Here is a 20756-nt window from a genome sequence, read left to right on the forward strand (position 1 = left end):
AGAATATCTATTGGTTTATGCCACCCACTCCCCCACACCCCACTCTTTTCTTTTGTGGTACTTGTTGAATGTTAAGTTGAACTTTCAGCAGCATAGGGCTGGATGATGAGATACCTTTCTAGTGGGCTTACGTCAATAAAAATGATTAAATTTCATCAATAACATTTTAATTAAATTTAATGTGCTTTTAAAAAGAACTTTCACTAAAAGCAACTTTTGTCACAGTTTTTTCCCTGAACCTGCTGTAAAATCAAGCCTTTTAGGTTGTAACAATGAAAAAGAGAGAGATGGGTGGAAGGAATTTGGAAAGTAAAGCTAAAGTAAAGCTAAATAAACTCCATTTCATTCCAAGGTGTGGAGTTGCACTAAAAGTGACCAAGATTGCATCTGATCTCATCTTAGTTTGGCTTTCAATATCACGTTTCACACTTGTCTAATGACCCTTTTCATTGTTTAAATCTGGAAGAAACAAAGTATTCTTAACACTGCTTGATCACATACCAAATGCTGCAAGCAGCAAATATTGTTAGTAATGATAACATTTCAATCAAATGTATATTATTGTTAGTGAGTGGTAGAAACTTTGGCAAATGAGCGAAAAATACACACCAGGTAGATAAAGGAACCAATTCATGTGTTGGTTGTGTCCTTTTTGTAATTGAGTCATGGTTCCTTTATTTACAGGAAAATGTTTCCTGCACAACTACAAAAAAAAAACAAAACCCACACAAAACAATGTGATATTTGACTTGTACTGGTGTTTAAGCACTCTGATGACTTACAATGCATTTTAATAAACATGCCTCAGTCCAGCCTGCCAGGTCTTACTGCCCCCTTCATGCTGCTGACGTTGCCTCATTACACAGTATCTTGTTTTCTCTTTGCCATTTTAAGATACATTTTCAAATTTCTGTAGATAATAAAACCTTTGAGCTGCAAAGCTTGAAGGGGTAATTATGTCTCATAAACAAGGCACATTGTAAATCTCACATAAAATATGCCTTAAAAATTATTTGCTACAATATTGACATTAACAAGTCTTTGCAGATTGTCTTGCTCAGTCTGCCTCCTCACTTGCTTTCCTGCATCCTCATTCCTCTTTCATTATTTACAGTCACTAACATCACAGAGATAAACCTGGCTCATATATGGCTCATCCAGGCACAACAGACATTTATCAACCCTGAACACATTCCTCATGAATCAAAATGCTACCTGGGATTTGTGTCAGGTTTCCCCAGTGACTCTTGTAAATGTTGTCGCCAAAGGCACAAACCACTGTGAAAAAGTAAAATATAAAGTCATATTTGTATTTTATTTGCACCGTGACTTGCCATTTTTAAAATAGTCAACGTCAAGGGGTATCATTTTGATATAAGTGGGCTATGCAGAAAATTGAAACTTGGAAAACAGCCAGTGAATCAGAAATAATAGCTAATCATTTACTTAATGTCAGCAAAGACTGTTGGATGAAAAATGCTTTTAAGTGAATGAGGGCTTCTTCTTCCAAGTGTATCTGTGCAGATTCTATGTCTCAAATGGCAGCGTTTGATTAAACCAATCTGAGGGCAGCTGCAGGCCATATTCATTTATTATAGCTCCTTTATTAACTTGCTGTTAACAGTCTTATTCTTTTCCCTGTTTTTTAAATCCATTAACATGTATTATTACCTGAAGTCTCAACATGGTGTTGTAAGCACACATATAGATTTAAATTATATTTCATTTATTAATATATGGTTTAGTAGTGATTACACTATGACAGTAATAATTTCATAATTCCCCCATAATATGATACACATATACAGCTGATGGTAAAATTGTTTCCTGTATAATAATTAGTTTTGATTAATCACAGTAAATTTTTAACATGGAACTTATAAGCTCATAGGGGATGCACATCTCTGCAACATAAATTTGCATATTTAAATCATGTAAGAAGTTACCCTTTACAGCATTTTTTTCACAATTATTTTTGTTTTCATCACATAACGATGACACAATAATTCATATATCATTTGACAGGTACATTTTGTTAACAAAAGGAGGACGGGAGAAGTTCAACTTTTGAAATATGATGAAAAAGTGAATATAGCCATTTTTTTTCCATTGCCCTAAATGTACTTACACTACAGATCTCAGATAATGCTTTTATATGATAAAAACAATAAAGAATATTGAATTCATTTTCAAACCATAATAGATGTCAGAAATGACAACAGTGATGAATGGATTCTCATTGTTTAGCTGCTCGCATTCCCACAATGGTGAAGAAATTCCATCATTTCACTGCAGGGAAATTGGACTTAAAGCTCAAATCTTTTTTTTTTTTTTTTCACTTGTATCAAGGATGAATGACTTTATTGACCTTATTGACTATTTTTTTTTGGATGGTTCAGAGTTACCATTGAGTATTTTTAAGTGTCATTCATCCCTGTGTTTAAACACCAAACCTGTGGGTATTTTAAATAAAAAAAAAAAAACAACAACAAACTTGGTAATTTAAAAAAAAACAAAAAAAAAACTGAATGGATAAGACCGTGCATGTGTAGAAATTTCAAGGTGGATTTTTTTCCTTGCCTTGGGGCTACTTATATGATGTGGTCTTATTAAATCAGAAGAAAGGCAGAGACAGAAGTGATAGAAAGCACAAAAGAACTTGAAGCGATTAAACCCCTACTCAAACCGGCTTAGTGGGGAAAGCTTTATAGAAAGCCAACAATGGCTGCATTCCTTTAAGTCGTGCCTCTCTTTTGCTCTGTCTTCCACTTTCTCTCCTGCACTCTTTACTCCTCCTTCTGCTCTCTCACTCTCTCAAAGATTATGTTTTTTTCGTTTTCTTTCTGTCTGTCTTTGGCGGCACGTTAGGCCGCTTAGCTTCACAATACTCATGTCAGGTCAACAACCCTCCACCCTCCACCCCCTCCTTCCCATTCAAGAAAAAAGCCTTTTTCTGCAAAAGGTATTACTGCATCTCAGACGTCAACACCTCGATTTGTTCATTCTGACCTTTACCTTTCTTTTCAATCAATTGTTTCTCTATTGGAGTTTTAGGCCACTCTGGATTTGCCAGGTTGTTAATTGCAGTTTTTTAAGATAAATCAGTAGGGGATTCGAGTTAAATGAGTTTATGGGGGATTAGATGAAAACAATAGGGTTGTGTGTGTGTTGAGAAGACGTTAGTTTATATCGCAAATCAGACTGGTGGATTTCCTTACAAAGCATGCACATTATAACAACTCATCTGTAATACTGAATGTGGAAAACCTACACTCCAAGGCTTTGATGGGAATTGGTGGCAGTTCGCATACTTAGAAGCCCATTAAAATCTTCCAACTCTTCCAGGGGAGTGACCCTGCAGTGTATCAGGGAATAGCATTTGGAACAGGAGTCAGTAAATTCCTCCTCCAGCACAATGGTCCAGGCCCTCCTACTCCCCAAGCCACTGTAATAGACTGGATTAGACCACCTGGTCCGGTATTAAGAGGGGGAGTAATCTATCCCACCCCCCGTCAGTATCCACATCTCCACCTGCATTTGGCATTGCCCATGAATGCCAGTCATTAAGATGGCTGCACAAAGCCTAGCTCTACCTCTTTCCCAACGGGCTTCCACATATAAAGCAACCATTGTTTTAAATGGAAGTGCTTCCACCCCTGCAGTGACTGGCTTTCCATTCATTCACCACTGTAGCTAGTATGCTGCCAGAGGAGAAATATGATAAATGTTTCTAATGCCACCTGTTTGAGAAAGTTGGGGCATTCTCTTTTTCCCCCGATACCAGCAGGTGGAAAGGAGTAAACCACTCTCAAGTTACTGTATGTATTTGTTTGAGAGTATGCTGGGGAGAATAATACCCCTTCTACTGTTTTTTCCCCTCTCTCTCTTTTTCAGGTGTGCCAGAAAGGAGAAATGTGAGCGTTCATCTGAACCCCGGCGCTTTGCTTCAGACATCAAGCAGTGTGTGCGTCTTAGTGTCCACCCAAGCAACATATCAGTGTCCCAGTTCAGTGTCACGGTGAGTGGATAAAAACACACACAATATACACAAGAAAAGACGAAGTGTCAAATGCACAGTGTTTAAGAAGTAGTGAATTTACATCACATAGTTGAATCAAACTTCATTTCCTACCAATTCACTTTTTCAATAAATACTCTTAGAGGATTAAATTTGGTCAAAGTTTAATTAGTAGCAGTTTTTTACATTTTTCTGTCTTTTGTAAAGAAACATGTTTTGCCAGCTAACAAGCATTTGCTTCAGTGGTGTCACAGTACACTAAATAGTAAGGATAACTGAATATACTGCAAGTGAGAAAATCTTGTCTGGCAGTTTGACAATATCACATTCTTAAATATAATTTGTAACACGATGCAATTACAGCCTAAGTACTAATGAGTAAACAGTGTTAACTCTCTAATCCTGCTTTATATCGTTTCACTGGCTGCCAGCATACATCCTTCAAATCCTGACCTCACAACTTCCAGTCTCAACTTGTGAAATACTCTCCAAACAAATGTCAGCCATCATTAACAGCATGCAGTGTAGCTCAGCTGTGTTTATTACAAGTGTTGGCAGTCAGCTGTGGCACTTTTGCCTCCTGGACATTTCACTCTGTAACAGCTGCCAGATTTAGATGTTCTGCAATTATTTTAGGCTGTTCAAGTGTATTGATTAGCATACAAGGAGCTGTGACCCTTTGTAACAAAAAAGTTTTTTTTCCAACAGTTTGGACGACATGAGCTCAGTTATAGCTGTCTTTTTTTTTTTTTTTTTGTCTCTGCCTGGAAGCGAACAACAGATGATGGATGTTTCACTCTTCCTTCCCATTTAGATTTAATATTCCTGTTAAAAGAATTGGCTGTATCTGTTGAGTAGATGTTTGTGTTTGAGAGATTTGTAGTGTTTGATCATGTGATCATTACTAGTCCTCACTATAAACAGGTAACAGTGTATAATGGGAATAACCCTCTGACCTTAACCACCACAAGGTGATGTCGCCTTTCATTTCCTATTTGCTATTTAATCACTGTTTGGAAATGGTTTTGAATCTTATAGACCACAAAAGTGTTTAAATGTCTTTTTCAATTTCTCCAAAGTCAAACCAGGAGGACTGTTCTCCTCCTTTGTTGCTCAGAGGGTCACGCACGAGCTGTTGATTGTCAGAGATATGCCTCTGCATCATTCTAATGATATTCATGGGAGTATGTGTGTGTTGTTGCTGAGTGTTTAACCTTTCAGCACACATTTGCCATCTAGCTAAATTCTGGGCAGAAGCTTCTGTCAGCTTGACAGGGCCACTGCATGACCTTTATGTTATTAAATATTTGTTTGGAAAGATGCAGCTCAGGAATTCTGAAGAAATCAAAGACACAGACCGCTGCTTAAAGTCCTTAAAAAAAATTATTTTTGAGCATAATTTTCCTTTAATTTCATTTATGTTAAAATGTGTTTATTACAAAAGCTATTGAAGCTCTAAATACAAACATGTCATGAGACTCGAAGTATATCATATGTAGACTATAACTGTCATTACTTATAGTTATATATGTGAATTAATTAAGCTTTTTTGTTTGTTTGCCTGACAGCATAAGCAGCATTGCATATTACCATTAGTACACCTGGTGTTTTACAAACTGCACCAGGCTATGTGTGTGTGTGTGTGTGTGTTGGATGTTTTTTTGTAGGCATGTTTTTATGCAGCGCTGCCTTAGCTAGGTTTTTACGTGACTACTTCAAATATTTTTGAAGAAATTTATGGTCTTTTTGTGTTTCCTACTTAAAAGGAAACCTAAATAAAAGCAAGAGATGAAGGTGAGGGGCAGCATGTATAAGATGGGAGCCTAAGCCCTCCACTGTCCATTTTATGTGAGATGTTGCGTAGCTGTTCACGCTGCCGCTTTCTTTTCATTAAACAGCAATATAAAAACGGCGCAGGTCAGCCCTTCTCAGCCGCTGAGGCAGCTTTTAGCATCACAGCACCAGTGAACTACTGACTATGCTTCAAATCAATGCTTAGACCAAGGTCCCTTTGCAGACATGGCTTTCCATCAGTATGTATATTTTGGTCTTGACCCCACTCTACCTTCCTCCACATCCTCTTCTTCCTTTATTCAAGAGATTTTTTCTCTCTCTCTTCCTTCTTCACCTGAGGCCATTTTCCTGAGGTGCTTAGAGAGCTTACGCAGCATTTTCAAAAGAAGAGGATAAATTTGCATGCCTTATTTCCTGAAAAGCTTCTTTTTTTGCTTGGCTGTCCAGCAGCTTTTAAGCCTGCACTTTTCTGCCCCCCTTTTTTTGTTTGCTGCTTCATTTGCTGACTTAAAATCCTCCTGGTAGATTTTTTGCTCCTCTTGCTCAGAGGAAATAGTCTTGATGCCAATCTTGCACCAACAAGAGAGCACAGCTTCATGTAATGTCACTTTTGCAGCTGCAGAATGTGGTGTTGAAATGCACTGTCAATCTCTAAGAGCAACAACTTCAAATCGTCACCCACAGGAGGGGATTTCTATTGCTATTCATACACTTCTGAAAGATTTAGAATCATGTTCAGAATTCCTCACATATCTGAATTTTTATTTGTCCATTTTGATTTTCATAATAACAGGAACATTTGTTTTTGTGATCCTTGAGGGCTGGTTAAATATAAAAAACAACCCAAATCTTTTCCTACAGTTCTTCATTGGCCATTTAGCTTTTCTCTGTCCCTCCCAGATAAACACATGTTTTGCACTTGCAGGATCAGGATTGAAAGGCTTTATGGGTAGTGTGCTGGACTTTCCATGAGTTTTAGGAACCAGGAGTGTGTAGACTTTAAGTTTAAAACGACCTTTACATCTGAAATCTCTGTTCATTTGGCTTTTTGCTTTTATCCACAGACGATCTTCATTAAGTTTGTACATTTTCACTGATTTTATCAGGTATTATGTATGTGCTATTTCTCAGATTTAATGACGATTTGTAACACTCTTCTTCCTTTTCCCTTCTGCAGTTGGTGTTGGAAGCTCATAATGTGCCAGAACTTTCAGCAGGTGTCAACTGCACCTTTGAGGACCTAGCTGAGATGAATGGCTTGGTGGAAGGAAACCGGATCAAATGTTCCTCTCCTGCTGAAAAGGAAATGCCGCGCATCATTGTTGACAAAGGTACGAAGCTAATAAGCGACTAAATGGCATCAAAACAAACTGTGCTTCTCCCATTTTGTTAAGTTGATGTTCATTACAAACAAAAAGAGAAAATAAAACTTCATTCGTAACATTAGGAACATCAAACTTGCTGTCAGCAATTCATTTGTTTGTATCTGTTGTTGTTGTTTTTTGTTTGTTTGATCCACGCTAGTCGTAGCATTCCATCTATTGTTGTTTTTCTCTTTGCCTCCAGCAACTCAGCAGGCCTTGAAGCAATGCCCTAGGATATGTTTAGTAATTGAATGAACATTAGCTATCACCCTGCTCTGGGATATATTAATCTTCCTCCCTCAAGTAGGTATGATGCAGAGGGACTAATGGCAGTGTAGTTAAGTGTGGTGCAAAAAAAAATAGCATGTCAAGCTGTACAGTTTAGTCTTCTTACTATAGTATCTTAACTAAAATAGACTCCAGGGATCACAGAGACCCCACAAACTGTTTTGTTGTACTCATTGTGCAGGGGAAGTGGAAAATTACGGCAATAACAGTCTATTAAAGTACTACAAGTTTAAAAAAAAATTTAGATATCGAATTAAAACCTTTAAACAAGGAAGAGATATCAGTTGTACAAATGCATAAATATCATATTTTTTCTTTATTGATCCAGTGAAGCAAAATAAAATTCTGACATATGCTGTTGTGAACAAATACATGATACCATAACTATAAAGTAATCCACGGACAGGGCTCATGTGCAGCTGACGCAGAGGCTCAGTGAGCTTTGGGAATCAAACATTTGTTCAATGTTTTCCATATTAGCCACATGTAAAGCTTGTAATGCTGTAGTCATGCAAACATAGATGTGCAAATATGTACACCAAACACATACACAGCATACACACATACACACACATGGTTCACAGTCTTCCTAGCTACCGTGTTTCTTCTCAGTTGCAAACATGTATGAGAAAAATGTTTCACATTTTTGACGCTTTCATCTTTCATTTTTGAACGTACTCATTAGTCCAAGTTGTGTTTAAAGAGAGAAAAGGGGGAGCAGGAGATGAAGAGAGAGGGAGGGATGGATGGTGTTAGCAGGCTTCAAGGTAACATTTAGGTGGCCTAATTAGGACAGATCCGTTGTCAGCCATGCTTTACTATGATTGATGAATGATTCCTTCTTTGTTAGTGAGATGGAGAGAGACACAGGGGAGAAGGAGTCACCGTGTGGAAGGAAGTGAAGAGACCTGTGTACAGAGATAGTGTGGATGAGAGGGAGAGGTAGTGCAGAGAGAGAGCAGTTAGATGTGTGGATGTGCTGTTGAATTAAACATGAACTCCTTCATTAGTGCCAAACAAAAGGACACACCAAATACAGATGAGGAGCAAGCTCATACACACTTACACACACACGGTTAATGTTTCATCGTCTTCTCCTTTTACCTTGTCAAAGATACTCTCAAAGACATTTCACAGGGAATGTTGTCCATCCCATGGGAAATCGGTCAGCACCAATTTTTGTTTCTTGTAGAGCTGCAGTGATAGCAAGACTTAACATAACAAAAGGCTTCTACAGCCTCCTTCCCTTTTAAGGTGGTGCCTTCACCAACACAACAAGCTGATCACCTGTGGCTTCAAGCTATTTGTTTTGTTTATTCAGAAATCTAACATATAGAGACTCTGTTGAACGATACCTCAAGTAAATTGAGGCATAATCCTAGAAAGCTGGAAAAGTTCAATGAAACTATCAGTAACCAGTTCAGTACATATGTTCTGAGAAAAAAGCATTGCAAAATATATCTGTGTCAAAGGACTAACCATAATGATGATCTGTTTGCCGTAGGTGACCACCAGATAGTGCAGCTCTATCTCAAGTCCAAGGAGACAGGCCTGGCGTTTGCAAATACCAGTTTTGTTTTCTACAACTGCAGCGTACACAAATCGTAAGTAGATGTTTACTCATAATTTTAGTTGCATTTCAATCACAACACACAGCAGGGGTATGCAGCTCCGGTCCTCTATGCAAACCTGGTCCAACACACCTGACTCAGTCATTGGATGCTGATCCATTCAGTGTATGGCAGGTGTGTTTGAACAGAGGTACTTCTCTCTTTCTTTCTCTAACACACACACACACACACACACACACACACACACACACACACACACACACACACACACACACTCACACTCTATTACAAGTTAGAACAACCTACAGAAGCTTTTCTTCATTTTAAACCTTAGATTTTAATTTCAAGAAATGGTAATTGAATTTTAGACATCAGTGAAAATTTTTAATTTTGTTGTCTTGTGAATTTCCATCAGTTTGCTGATAATTCAGAACCTTTTCATTCCTCCACTCTGTTTTACTTTTAGGTGTCTGTCATGTGTGGACAGTCCTTACCAGTGTTACTGGTGTAAATACAGACATGACTGCACCCACGACCCTCGCACATGTTCCTTCCAGGAGGGACGAGTCAAGAAGAATGAGGTGGGTCCGAAGCAAGGGCTGAGATTAAACTCAGTTATACTGATAAGTTTTTATTTTTAGCCTTGTCAGACATCTGATCCCATTAGAGTCCAAAGTGAACAAGTAATGTGGCAGCATTTGGAGAAATGTTAAGTCAGAGTTAGATTTCAGATGTCAGAACAAGAGGCTTAGATTTTAACATCATCTCTCTCTGCTCATTCAGATCATCTCAAATTGTAGCCCAATAAGGAAATGTCCACAAAACCTCAAAAGTTTTTCATGCAGTCCAGCTCCAGTTAATTTGTACTGAGCCAACCAAGTTATTGTACATGATAAAATAAATTGAGGGGAAATGTTTGGCTATGTGAGACTAATAGCTTACATTAGAGATTTCACATGCAAAAAGAGTTGTGTTAAAAGGATTGAGGCACCTTTCAGCAGTAGTGCTTCCATCTGGCAGCAGTCGCTTGGCATGTCTCGCTCTTGACTGCACATCAAAGGGCAGTGGAAGCTAATAAAACTGAGTCATTTCCACATGCCCATCCCTATTCCCTGTGACAGCTTAGTCTTTGTGAATTACCAATAATATTGGCAGCAAGTTCTATTCCCGTCGAAGCAAAGCCCACTGTAATTAGGCTGCTCTGCTGCAGAGGACAAGCCACTTTCTGGACGGGATGCATTCATTGAATAGCCTCCGATCCAGCCACTCCCCAACATATGAAAGACTGTCGTTGTGATTTAGTTGTTGCAGAAGCCGTTAAAGCAAAAAGGTCAAAGAAGACTGGTATGTGCCTGTAAATTGCCCCCTGTGTCACTTCTGTGTTTAGTTATCTATAGTTCCACGATGTATTTTTGTGTACAGTACATCTGTTTGGAAATCTACCGTGTGTATCCCCACACAGCCAATTCAGTGAGGCTTATAGGGGGAGGGTTTTACAGGAAGTTTAGTGGCCTGTTAATCCTAGCCTGAGGTGAGCTATGATGAAGATCACTCGTGCTCTTGTCTGGGTCGACAGACGCCCCATGACAGGCAGGGACAAGCTTAGCCAGATTGCTTCCTTTGATGAGCAGTCTGCTCTCAATTGTGTTATTCCACCCAGTTCTTTCCCCCCTGAGCGATTCAACCTACACAGACAATATTATTTTCTTTTCTTGGCATTTCTATTATCCTTTTGAACCATCCCCTTAGTTGCAGGTTTACTTTTCCAATTAGCCTAGGCATTGGTGGTCAATATTGACTCTGGATAATAATGTGTGAATCCTCTCCCATTGTGTTGCTCACTAAAAGAAAACTATAAATAAAGTAAGGAGGGATTTGGTATTAGCACATTAATGACATCCCTTTTTTGACATGTTTCAGAAAAAGCAGGTGTTATGCAGGCTTAATGACTTTAATTTGCTTTTAATTAACCCTTCAAATCCCAGGTCATGCATTCACTGCCAGATTTTCAGATGCTGTTTTGAATTAATAGTTTAGGCACACAAGTACAAGCCTAAGAACATGCGCACACACCAGGCACAGAATCTTTTCTAAATTTCACAAAAGATGAATTTTGTGTACTATTACAATTAAGGGATTTCAGGCAGTGATCTCAATAATCCTTTAACTCTATGTTAATTATTGAGGCCGGGAAAATCTCCCCACTAGTTGAGCTGATTGTTAGTATGCATTGCAGGGTGGAGGTAAAGCCAGGCCCAGGCTTACAGTTGATGCCTTTTTATTCATGCCAGCAATGATATGGGCACAGGGATCAGACATTTGCCTGCTGGCACACTAGCACTATGTCCCTGTTAGCCCTCTATATATCTCAAGGACTTTCCCATTCTGCCTTGTGAACAAAGGCCGGTGCATGCAGCACCATTTAGTTACGCTGAAGCGAGGGCTAATAGTAATTCTTCTCCAGTCACATTTATTGTGATTTGAATTGGTTGTGCTTGTTTACCCAATAGACAGTGTTTGTTGTCCTGCATATTTAGCTCTTTGTGTAGATTGTAGCTTCTAACCTCAAAGTACACACATAGGTTGTGTCCAGATGTCCTCACTATTCCCTACATAGGGCCTTATATAGGTGGTCATTCCATTTTCTAGGGGTGTCCGAATGTCCAGCGAGAAAAAAGTAGTGCACTCAAAATCACCCACGATGCATCTTAAGCACCGATTGCGGTTTGCAGCTCAAAACGGTGCAAGTGACACAAACGTCAAAGCAGGTTAGAAAAAAATAGATAAATCATTCATTTTGTGTCCTTATTTACTGAACAAATATACAACTAAGAAAGATTAAATACAATATAAGAAAATAAAATATTTGGACTGGATTTAGAACAACGCATCATGGTTGCTATGGTGACAGCCAGTGGTCACGTGATTTGCAACAAATAGAAAATGGCCAGGTTTGTGCCTGAGTCACCAACAGAATAAGTGCACAATCTAGTGGGCTACATAGTTAAGGCCTGTGTCGTAAATGAGGGGTTAGGGACTAAGTGTAGACATTCTGTCACAGCCATAGTCTCTCTGTGAGAAAGTGATGAAACTAGGGACCCTTCCTGTTCTCTTTCTGTGATGAAAACCACATGAGGATATTTTGCTTTCTTCTGCTCCTGTCTACAACACAGCATGTTCATATCCTGAGCTGCTGCTGAACCTCTCCCTGATATATATTCAGCTGGTACAGAGATACAAAACATAGAAATATTAATGTCACTCAGCACATATCTGCTCACTCATACTGCATCCATATGTCCTGGAATATTTACTTCTCTGCTACGCTGTGGTGATCAATGCAGTGGAGTTTATTTACCAGAAAAATATTGACCAAGTGATCATGATCATTTTATTAAAGAAGTAAAATACCAACCGTAATGATTGTTTGCTGCCAATATAGGGCAGGAATTGTGGAGAGAGGCTCGTCTGATTCATAAACAAATCAATGTCAGACTCGGGCACTGATTGCTGAGGAGTCGCTGTGTTTTCTAAGAAGCAAAGGGGTCGATACAGAAAATGAAAATGCAACTCTACATAGTTAGAAATTAAGCAGATTTGACAGGAAATGACCCGGGGATCAAATTGCTTAAATATGAAACAGTTTGAATCAGTTTAATAGCTTAAAGGTGCAAGAAGCATACAAAGTTCCAGGAGCCTTAAACAAGCCTACAAGGTTTGATCAGATTTATTTGGAACTTGTGAATGGGGAATTTCCCATTGTTTCTATCCAAGTTAACAGACTAAATTTCATTTTTCTGGCTATGGTTGTTCCTTCAGTAGTGTTTGTGCAAATGTTTGTGTGTTAACAACACTTGAAATGAAATTGAAATAAGGAGTTTTCAATCATCTGGCAAAAAGGGGTACCTTCCTCTCTAAACTTCACATTTAATTTATTGGGTGAAGTGGTTCTTTCAGAATAAAAAGAATAGTCATGTGCCTTTTGGAGAAAATCAAAAGTGGGGGGTGGGAGCAGCCTGGAGTGAGACTTGGTGAACAGAAAACAGAACTGTGTTTTTTCCCCTCGGCTCTGGTAGATGCGATAGAACAGAGATTGGAAAGCTTCTGGTAACCACAGGGTGTGTGTGTGTTTGAGAGTATGTGTATAAAAACTCAAGATCCTCTTCATCTTCACACCTTACACTGCTATAATTATGGGCCTTTCTCTCTCTTGCTATCAACCCTCCCTCTTTAGCTTCAAACTATGCCAAGGGCTTTTACATTCACAGTTCCCATTCTGCTTCCTACTCTGTCACTTCTCCCATCTCCACCCTTCACACCTCCCACCAGCCTCTAATTATCAGATCTAAGTAGGTCCCCAAGAATAAAAGAAGTCAGGAAAGAGTGGAGAGGAGAGAGAATCAGTGAGAGAGTTGACAAGAGAAATGAGAAGGGTCAGTTAGCTGCATGGATGGGATGAACCACACAGGCTGCTTGTGTGGAGCTATAAATGACGAGAAAAACAAGCCAGGAACAAGACTGAGGGATAATTATAAGAAGGGGGAAAAAAGAAGCACCAACTTTGTTTTTCAAAGGTCAGGACTTGTGCTGTGGTTATGACTCATGTTCCTCGGAGATATTTTTCCTTCTTTAGTTCAAATCTTTGATTATAGCACTGTCACTGGGGCTCACACCTTTACAGGCCCTGACAGGCATTCTCCAAAACAAGCACAATTTAAGTATGCACCTCACATGAAAAAAAATGGGGTGAGTAAGTAATGAAAACCCCTGAGTGTCTCAAATCAAATCCACCTCACCTAAAGGGCTTTGAAGAAGAAATCTTAGATTAAAGAAAAAAATCCCAATTAGAAGTAGCCAGTTGGAAAAGTAGATTTCAAGTCATTAACATACAATATAACCACTGGCATATGCTGAATTTTATTTAAATATTTCTACATATAAGAGTCAATGTGTATATTTTTGAGATTAATGCGTTTGTTTTTTTTAGTTTGTTTTTGTGTATTGGCATTGCATTCCAGGTTAATTAAGTTAATAGATCTCCATAGTGACACTGAACATTAATGCAAATGCCATTAGCATCTGCAGCCAACTAGGGAGATATTCACGCATTTGTCCAGCTCAGTGAAAATCCACATGGCCTCAGCAAGAGCTGGTAATGATGACAGTGTGTTATACAAGTGTGTCTGATAATCTGTGTCACACAACTGGCAAAGTCACAGCTATGCAGCAGAAAAATTACGAGTCACTACCGGCATATTTACTTATAGTTAAATAATCTTTTCCAAATCATTGATTTATTCGTTCTTGTCAAAGCATCTGTAAGATCAAGCATCTGTCTTTTTACATTTCGCCATTTATTCTGTCACTAAATGCATAAATAGGAAATAAGGTTTCATTCAGTTTGATCACTTGAGAATAAAGGTCAACAGGGTGCAGTAGTTTAAGTTTACTGTTTGTAGTAGCGAGGGAGGCCTGCTGTAAGATTCCCAGGCAGTATAACTTTAGTTTATGAGTGTATTAAACCTGTGTGTGTGTGTGTGTGTGTGTGTGTGTCAGTGTGTGTCAGTGTGTCTCCGTGTAATAGAAAAAGATTTGACAGATTACACTCTGTGCATTTGTATTTGTAGTTTGGTTTATTAAAACATGATGAAAAATGTGTTTTAGAGTGTATATATTAAATGTGTGTGCAAATAAAATGGGTTGTCAGCAGCAATTCAAAGTGAGATTTTGATGTTTTGCATCTGTAGACAGACAATACAAAACTGCAATCTGGTATTATTTGTTTTCAGCTCGGATCAGTTTCCAGGGTTGTAGTTTACTCTTAATGTATTTGTTCATGTCTGTGTGTGTGTGTGTGAGTTGCCATGCAAACAATACAGTATAAGTGTATCTTAATCTCAAATCTACTGGCAAAGACAATACAGCTTAATGTGACTTTCTAAATTCCAAACAAACAATTAAAGAAATTATGATGGTTGGTTTTAATTTGATGATCTACAGCTCTTTAATCAGCAGTTTCCTCTGGGATTAATAAAGTATTTTCATTTAATTTCACTCATCTGCAAAATAATAATGGTAACAACAGATGCAATATTCCTTTACAGCTATTTAATTAGGATTATGTTTACAATCAAAAATAATGACAAGAACAAATTTAGCTTAAAAGGTCAAAAGGATTATTATTAAAGATGGCGACTCTTCAGTTTTAGGTAGTATTTCCTAAACATAAACAAGTAACATATTCAGTAATTTCACTCATAATGGCAGCCTTAGCACAGTTAAACGATAGCTATGGCTGTTTTACTGATGTTATAGAAGAGTAAATAATATTTTATTGTCATTACTGTACAACATGCAACAAAATTAAGGTGCTCAACCAATACAGCGTGCAAGAAACAAAAATGAGCAAACAAAATACATTAAAGATATTAAACACTATAAAAGACAGTTCATGTAAACTGCTTTGAGTGCAGGAAATATTATTTAAAGTACTTAATGGCAGTTTTTATTGTCCAGCGGTAGATGTTGTTTGGGAAACTGATGGTGTGTGATTTGATGGATCTACAGCATCTCTTCTGAGAACATCTCAAATAGGTGGCTTGCAGGATGAGAGGTTGGTAGTTATGGTTTTGATCCTCTTCATGCAGTGGGACAGTGGACCTGTGCCTACCCCAAAGGTGCTCCTTCAAATCCAGAGAAGAGCAATTGGCTTGCAGTTATTATCACCCCAGCACAATATGTGTTACACTATGATGCTGTTTCATTAAGGACAGCATTTCCACAATGCAAATGCTGTCCTCTGCCATCTCACCTGCCGAAGCAGCTCCACATGCACAATGATGTGTACAGGAATGGCTGCCTGCTGAAAATCAGAAGCAATTTGATTTATCTGCGATTAGTCTTTTCATCTTCCTGTTTATTTTGTGGCAACCAAACACACAGACTGTTATAGTCAATATAACACCATACTATTACCCAATAGTTTTAGATTGCTCTGAAAAGTAACTGGGAACTGATGAACAGCTCAACTTAGCAGTACATTACTATTTACAACAAAAATGTAATCCCCACACATCTCATTGTGGTGCACATGTAAAATCCTGTCACCATCAGTGTTAATCTGTCTTTAAGATTCTACTCCATCACTGTGTTAAGTCATACTCTGGTGCTTTCCATACCTTCATTTCCACAAATCAGATCAGACTTATCGTCCCCATTGTTCAAATGTATTAACTGGAAGAGATGTGATTAAAAATGGATTGCATCTCTCTTTGCTCTCCCACTCATTTTCATTCTCCAAATATGACCCTTCGTTCTTAGGAAAATGAGATTTGGAACGGCAAACACACGCACACACTTTCCTCACCTCCACCACAGAACACTCTCTTTCTGTGTGTCATTTATCTATAATGACTTTGTGAATAGTGTCACAGAGAGCTCCCCTCTCTCCCCACCTAACTATCCAGTCAGTCACTCGCACAGCCTAACCCAATCAAGTGGCTTTTAATGAACTTCAAACAAGTGTTATCACCCAGTTGAACGCCTGCTGTGCCTCACTACCCCCCACCCCCAGCTCCATCTGTGAGGGGGGCTCACCTTATCTGCCCTCCTTCTCTTCATGCTCTTTCCTCCTCTCTCTTTGACATGCTAAAGCTTCTCCTGTCACATATGCTTAATGCCGTTTCTGCTTCCTTCATTCTTTTGTTGTTCCTTGCTCTCATTTAGCCCATTTTCCTGTCTCTCTCCATCTACCTCTCACTTGCAAAAACATGAAAAATTTTGCAAAGTGTTCAGAGAAGCACTGTTCTGTTTACTCTCTCTACCTGCTTTGCCATTCCACTCACCTTTCGCTTGTGCCTGTCAGTCACTTTCCTGTTCTCGTCAAAGCTTTTCATGCCTCTTGTCCCCACTGGTCACCTCTCTTTGTCTGTCATTTTATCTTTTCTGTCCATCTCGTCCCTTTCTTCTTCTTTCTTCTCCTCTTTGTTTTCCTGAGAAGCCATACTTGCTCTATATTTAACCAACGACTCGCACCTGAATTGATTGGTTGTTAATTTTAGACCTCCAATTGCTAAGTGATTCTTGGCTCACTCATACTCTCCCTCTTTCTGTGTCATTCTTATTGTTTGTTTTCAAAACAGGCAGGAATTGGTGTAATTTTGGAACAATCCGGGGTGTCTCCTCTACATAGAAATCTCAAAGTTGAGTTACGTACAGGGGGGCAAAAAAAGCACTTGATCATATCAGTTCAGCACAAGTGGCTTGAATTATTGATTTTGGTATAATTGATGCTCACTACCTGAGGATAATGACAGTAGAGTACCTTTTGATCTGGCCCTTCACTCAATGATGTGAAAAGGTCCTGGGACTGACAACTCATCTGAACTCAAGAAGAAAACCTATGCTAATAAAGCACTAAGCTCTGAAAAGGCCCCCAGTGAAGTGGCCAGCTCATAAAATGAAATTAATGTCAGTAAAGAGCTGTTGGATTGTCTGATAAGTCATGGATATGATACCTCAGATCAGTGAATTTGCAATGTCAGGTTTTATTCATTTTTCTCATGCAAAGATTCCTCAAGTCAAGATGGATGTAATTCAACTTATAAGTGTGATTTTATTTAACCCTGTTCAACCATATTATTATCAGGTTGAACAGGTCAAATAAAAATCAGCAACGTGTCTAAACTAGCCCTTTCATAAATTTGTTTGTGTCATCAGTCAATAAATGTGCCCTTTGAAGCACTAAGAGGCCATTTTAGATCAGTTTAAAGGACCTTTGTAATTCCAAAAGTGTCAATAGTTTATGTTTATCTGTTTGAAACTACGTTATCAGTGATGCTTTTTTCACAGAAGCCTGACATGTTATTCTGTGTCCCTCACATATGAAGGATATAAAGTAGAGCTGACTTTGTCTGCAACATTTAGCTATTCCTCCAATGCAATACTTGGGTGCAGAATTAATTTGATCTAATAAAAGTTTCACATTGAAAATTCTGACCCAACTTTCTTGACTTATATTTCAGGGGTGTCCTCAGTTGGAACGAGCAAAGGAAATACTGGTGCCAGTCAATGTGGTGAAGCCCATCACCCTGGAGGCTAAGAATCTTCCCCAGCCCCAGTCTGGCCAGCGAGGGTACGAGTGTTTACTGACGATCCAAGGAAATGAGCACAGAGTTCCTGCCCTACGTTTCAACAGCTCTTCGTTGCAGTGTCAAAACACATCGGTGAGGAGTGTGTCTTTCTTTAAATCCCACTCACACACAAATAAGGTCTTAATGAAGCTATCCCGTTACTATACACTCTTCTATGAAAGTGACTGCTTTATGCACATACAGCCAGATTCACTCACACACACACCTCGATTCAGGCTCAGGCATTTTAGTCTCATCTAGACTGCATTTGGATTAAATAAGAATCTGACTTTGTCTGTACTATGCAGACATCCCTCTAAAGAGGCTCCATTCATTGACTGAATAAAGCCTTGACAGCAAGCATGAAAAAGGCTTTATGCTGGTCTTGATGCTAATCGTCTGTTGATACAATAACATCCCATCTTCCTGTCTATCTTCATCATTCTAAGTGTGTGTGTCAGTGTCTGCTTGTCGAGACGTTTTTGTAGGATTTGTGTGCATAATCACAGCATATTCCAAATATTGTACTTTGATTGAGCTGTGAAGGAGGGAAACCATAATTTTAGGGAAAATGATGATTCGAGCACCAAGCCTGTATGCTACTAGTGTTACAGACCCAAATAGAAAATAATCTAATCTTTTAGGACTCTGTGACGAAGATAGTGTGTGTGTGTGTGTGTGTGTGTGTGTGTGTGTGTGTGTGTGTGTGTGTGTGTGTGTTTTAGTTTTTGCATAGCAACTTGTTGACAGTGTGTTTGAAAGATTTTGGATGCAGAGATAAAAAGGCCGTTTAAATACTTTCTTCTCACATGTTCTTTATCACATCTGCCATTCCTTCTTTGGTTGCCATGGTGATAGTACTTCTATGATGGGATGGAGATGAGTAGTCTTCATGTGGAGCTGACTGTCATCTGGAATGGAGATTTCACTATTGACAACCCCTACCACAACAAAGGTGAGTATAACCACAAGCACTGACACACACACACACACATACAATGTAACACTATGATATACACACACACACACATGCAGTTCTAGTCATTCAGTGTGTTTAATAAACTCTCATTTAAATATACACAGCAAAGCTGCTGCCTAGCCATTGTTGCCCTTGGAGCCTGTCTCCATGGCAACAGGGGGGTAGTGTGCTAAGGTGAAGCATCCATTCCCTGATGTTACGATGTAGAGTGGTTAACTTTATCACATCTTCTCTTTCCTTCGATGGGTCCCTTTCCAGCTGGCTGAGACGTCCATCACTGTTCCAGCTTTTCTAAATATTGTTCTTTTTCCATTTATAGAATATTCTCTTATCCTCTTGTGTCTTTCAAATTTCTGTCATCTAACCGAGGATTCGACAATTGAGTTTTCTCTATTATCACAATATTTAAAAAGAATTTAGCTATGCTGAAAATAATGTATTAGTTACCAATTGAATTAGTATTATAATACTAAATGTATTAGTTACTGTCATTTTTTGCAAGCAGTTCAGATTTGTTGTCATCGTCTGGATAGATGTAGAACACAATTATATGAATTATATGTCTTCTTTCTTTCTATGTCCAGCTCGTTATCTACTGCTTGTATCTGTGTTATTACAGTTCATTGCTCTGTTTTTAATCATTTCACTGCTTACTGTAATTCAGTTTAGTCAGTGGCGATCCAGCACTGTAGGGATTCATGCAAAATCAGGAATACATATGGATGCTGATGGGGTTGTGGTTCCCTGACAGGAACCTGGCTCATCCCACCAGAAGAAGTAAAATGTGAATTATGTGCCAAAATGACACTGTGCTGTGAGGCAAAGTTTGTAAAGTGTTTGTGCATGTTTGCATGAGTGTCAGAGTCAAACTGCCTTCAAAACATATCCTTGAGCATAAGTGCAGAATCAAAGAAGCATCAAAAGTAACAGAGTGAGGGAGATGCTTGAAATAGAGAGCGCTCCTCAAACCTCCTCCTACCTTTGTTTGCCTGCGGGGGAAGCAGCTCCCAGGGCATTTTTTGATGGGCAGATCACACATGCATCTAATGGCAATTAAAAAGAAAATGGCTGGTCTGTTTCCATGGAGATGATATGTCAAATGTGTGAGGAGAGGTAGAAAGCAGCATTGTAGGAATCCCACTAAGACAGGGTGGGAGGGAGCAGGAGTGTATGGTGATGAGGATAGATGGAGTGATAATGAGATTTTTAGTCAGAGGTTAGTTTGTGTTTAGATGTCGAACATTTTAATAGAATCTCTCTGAAATAAATGTTCTTGCATTTGCAGCTCTGTCATGATTTTCCCAACAGTTATTCACATTTTTCACGTTATCTCCCTCCCAACTCATCTCCTTCTTTCCCCCTTTCTACACAGTCACTCTTTACAAGTGCGATGCTCAGCGTGGAAGCTGTGGTTTGTGTTTGAAGGCCCAATCAAAGTATGGATGTGTTTGGTGCAAAGGAGAGAACCGCTGCACCCTCAAGCAACACTGCCCCCACCCTGAGAACCAGTGGCTAGAGCACAATGGTATCAACAGCATGTGCACTAATCCACGAATCACGCAGGTGAGAGAGTCACACACATACTGGGGGGTGGCGGGGGGTGTATCAGTA

At 38.9% G+C, this 20756-nt stretch overlaps 1 protein-coding gene across 1 annotated transcript in view; it reads left to right on the plus strand.

Moving 5' to 3' along the window:
• Window positions 1-20756, plus strand: part of plxna4 (plexin A4) — a gene marked incomplete at both ends in the record, with an annotated part of 214851 nt that overhangs the window by 141858 nt on the left and 52237 nt on the right. Inside the window, 7 exon segments of the mRNA XM_079263371.1 lie at window positions 3895-4018; window positions 6990-7143; window positions 8969-9068; window positions 9502-9616; window positions 18059-18259; window positions 19025-19121; window positions 20518-20708. Coding sequence (XP_079119497.1) covers window positions 3895-4018; window positions 6990-7143; window positions 8969-9068; window positions 9502-9616; window positions 18059-18259; window positions 19025-19121; window positions 20518-20708 — 982 coding nt within the window.

The sequence above is a fragment of the Telmatherina bonti genome (genome assembly GCF_933228915.1).
Source record: "Telmatherina bonti genome assembly, chromosome: 23".
NCBI classification, from domain to species: domain Eukaryota; kingdom Metazoa; phylum Chordata; class Actinopteri; order Atheriniformes; family Telmatherinidae; genus Telmatherina; species Telmatherina bonti.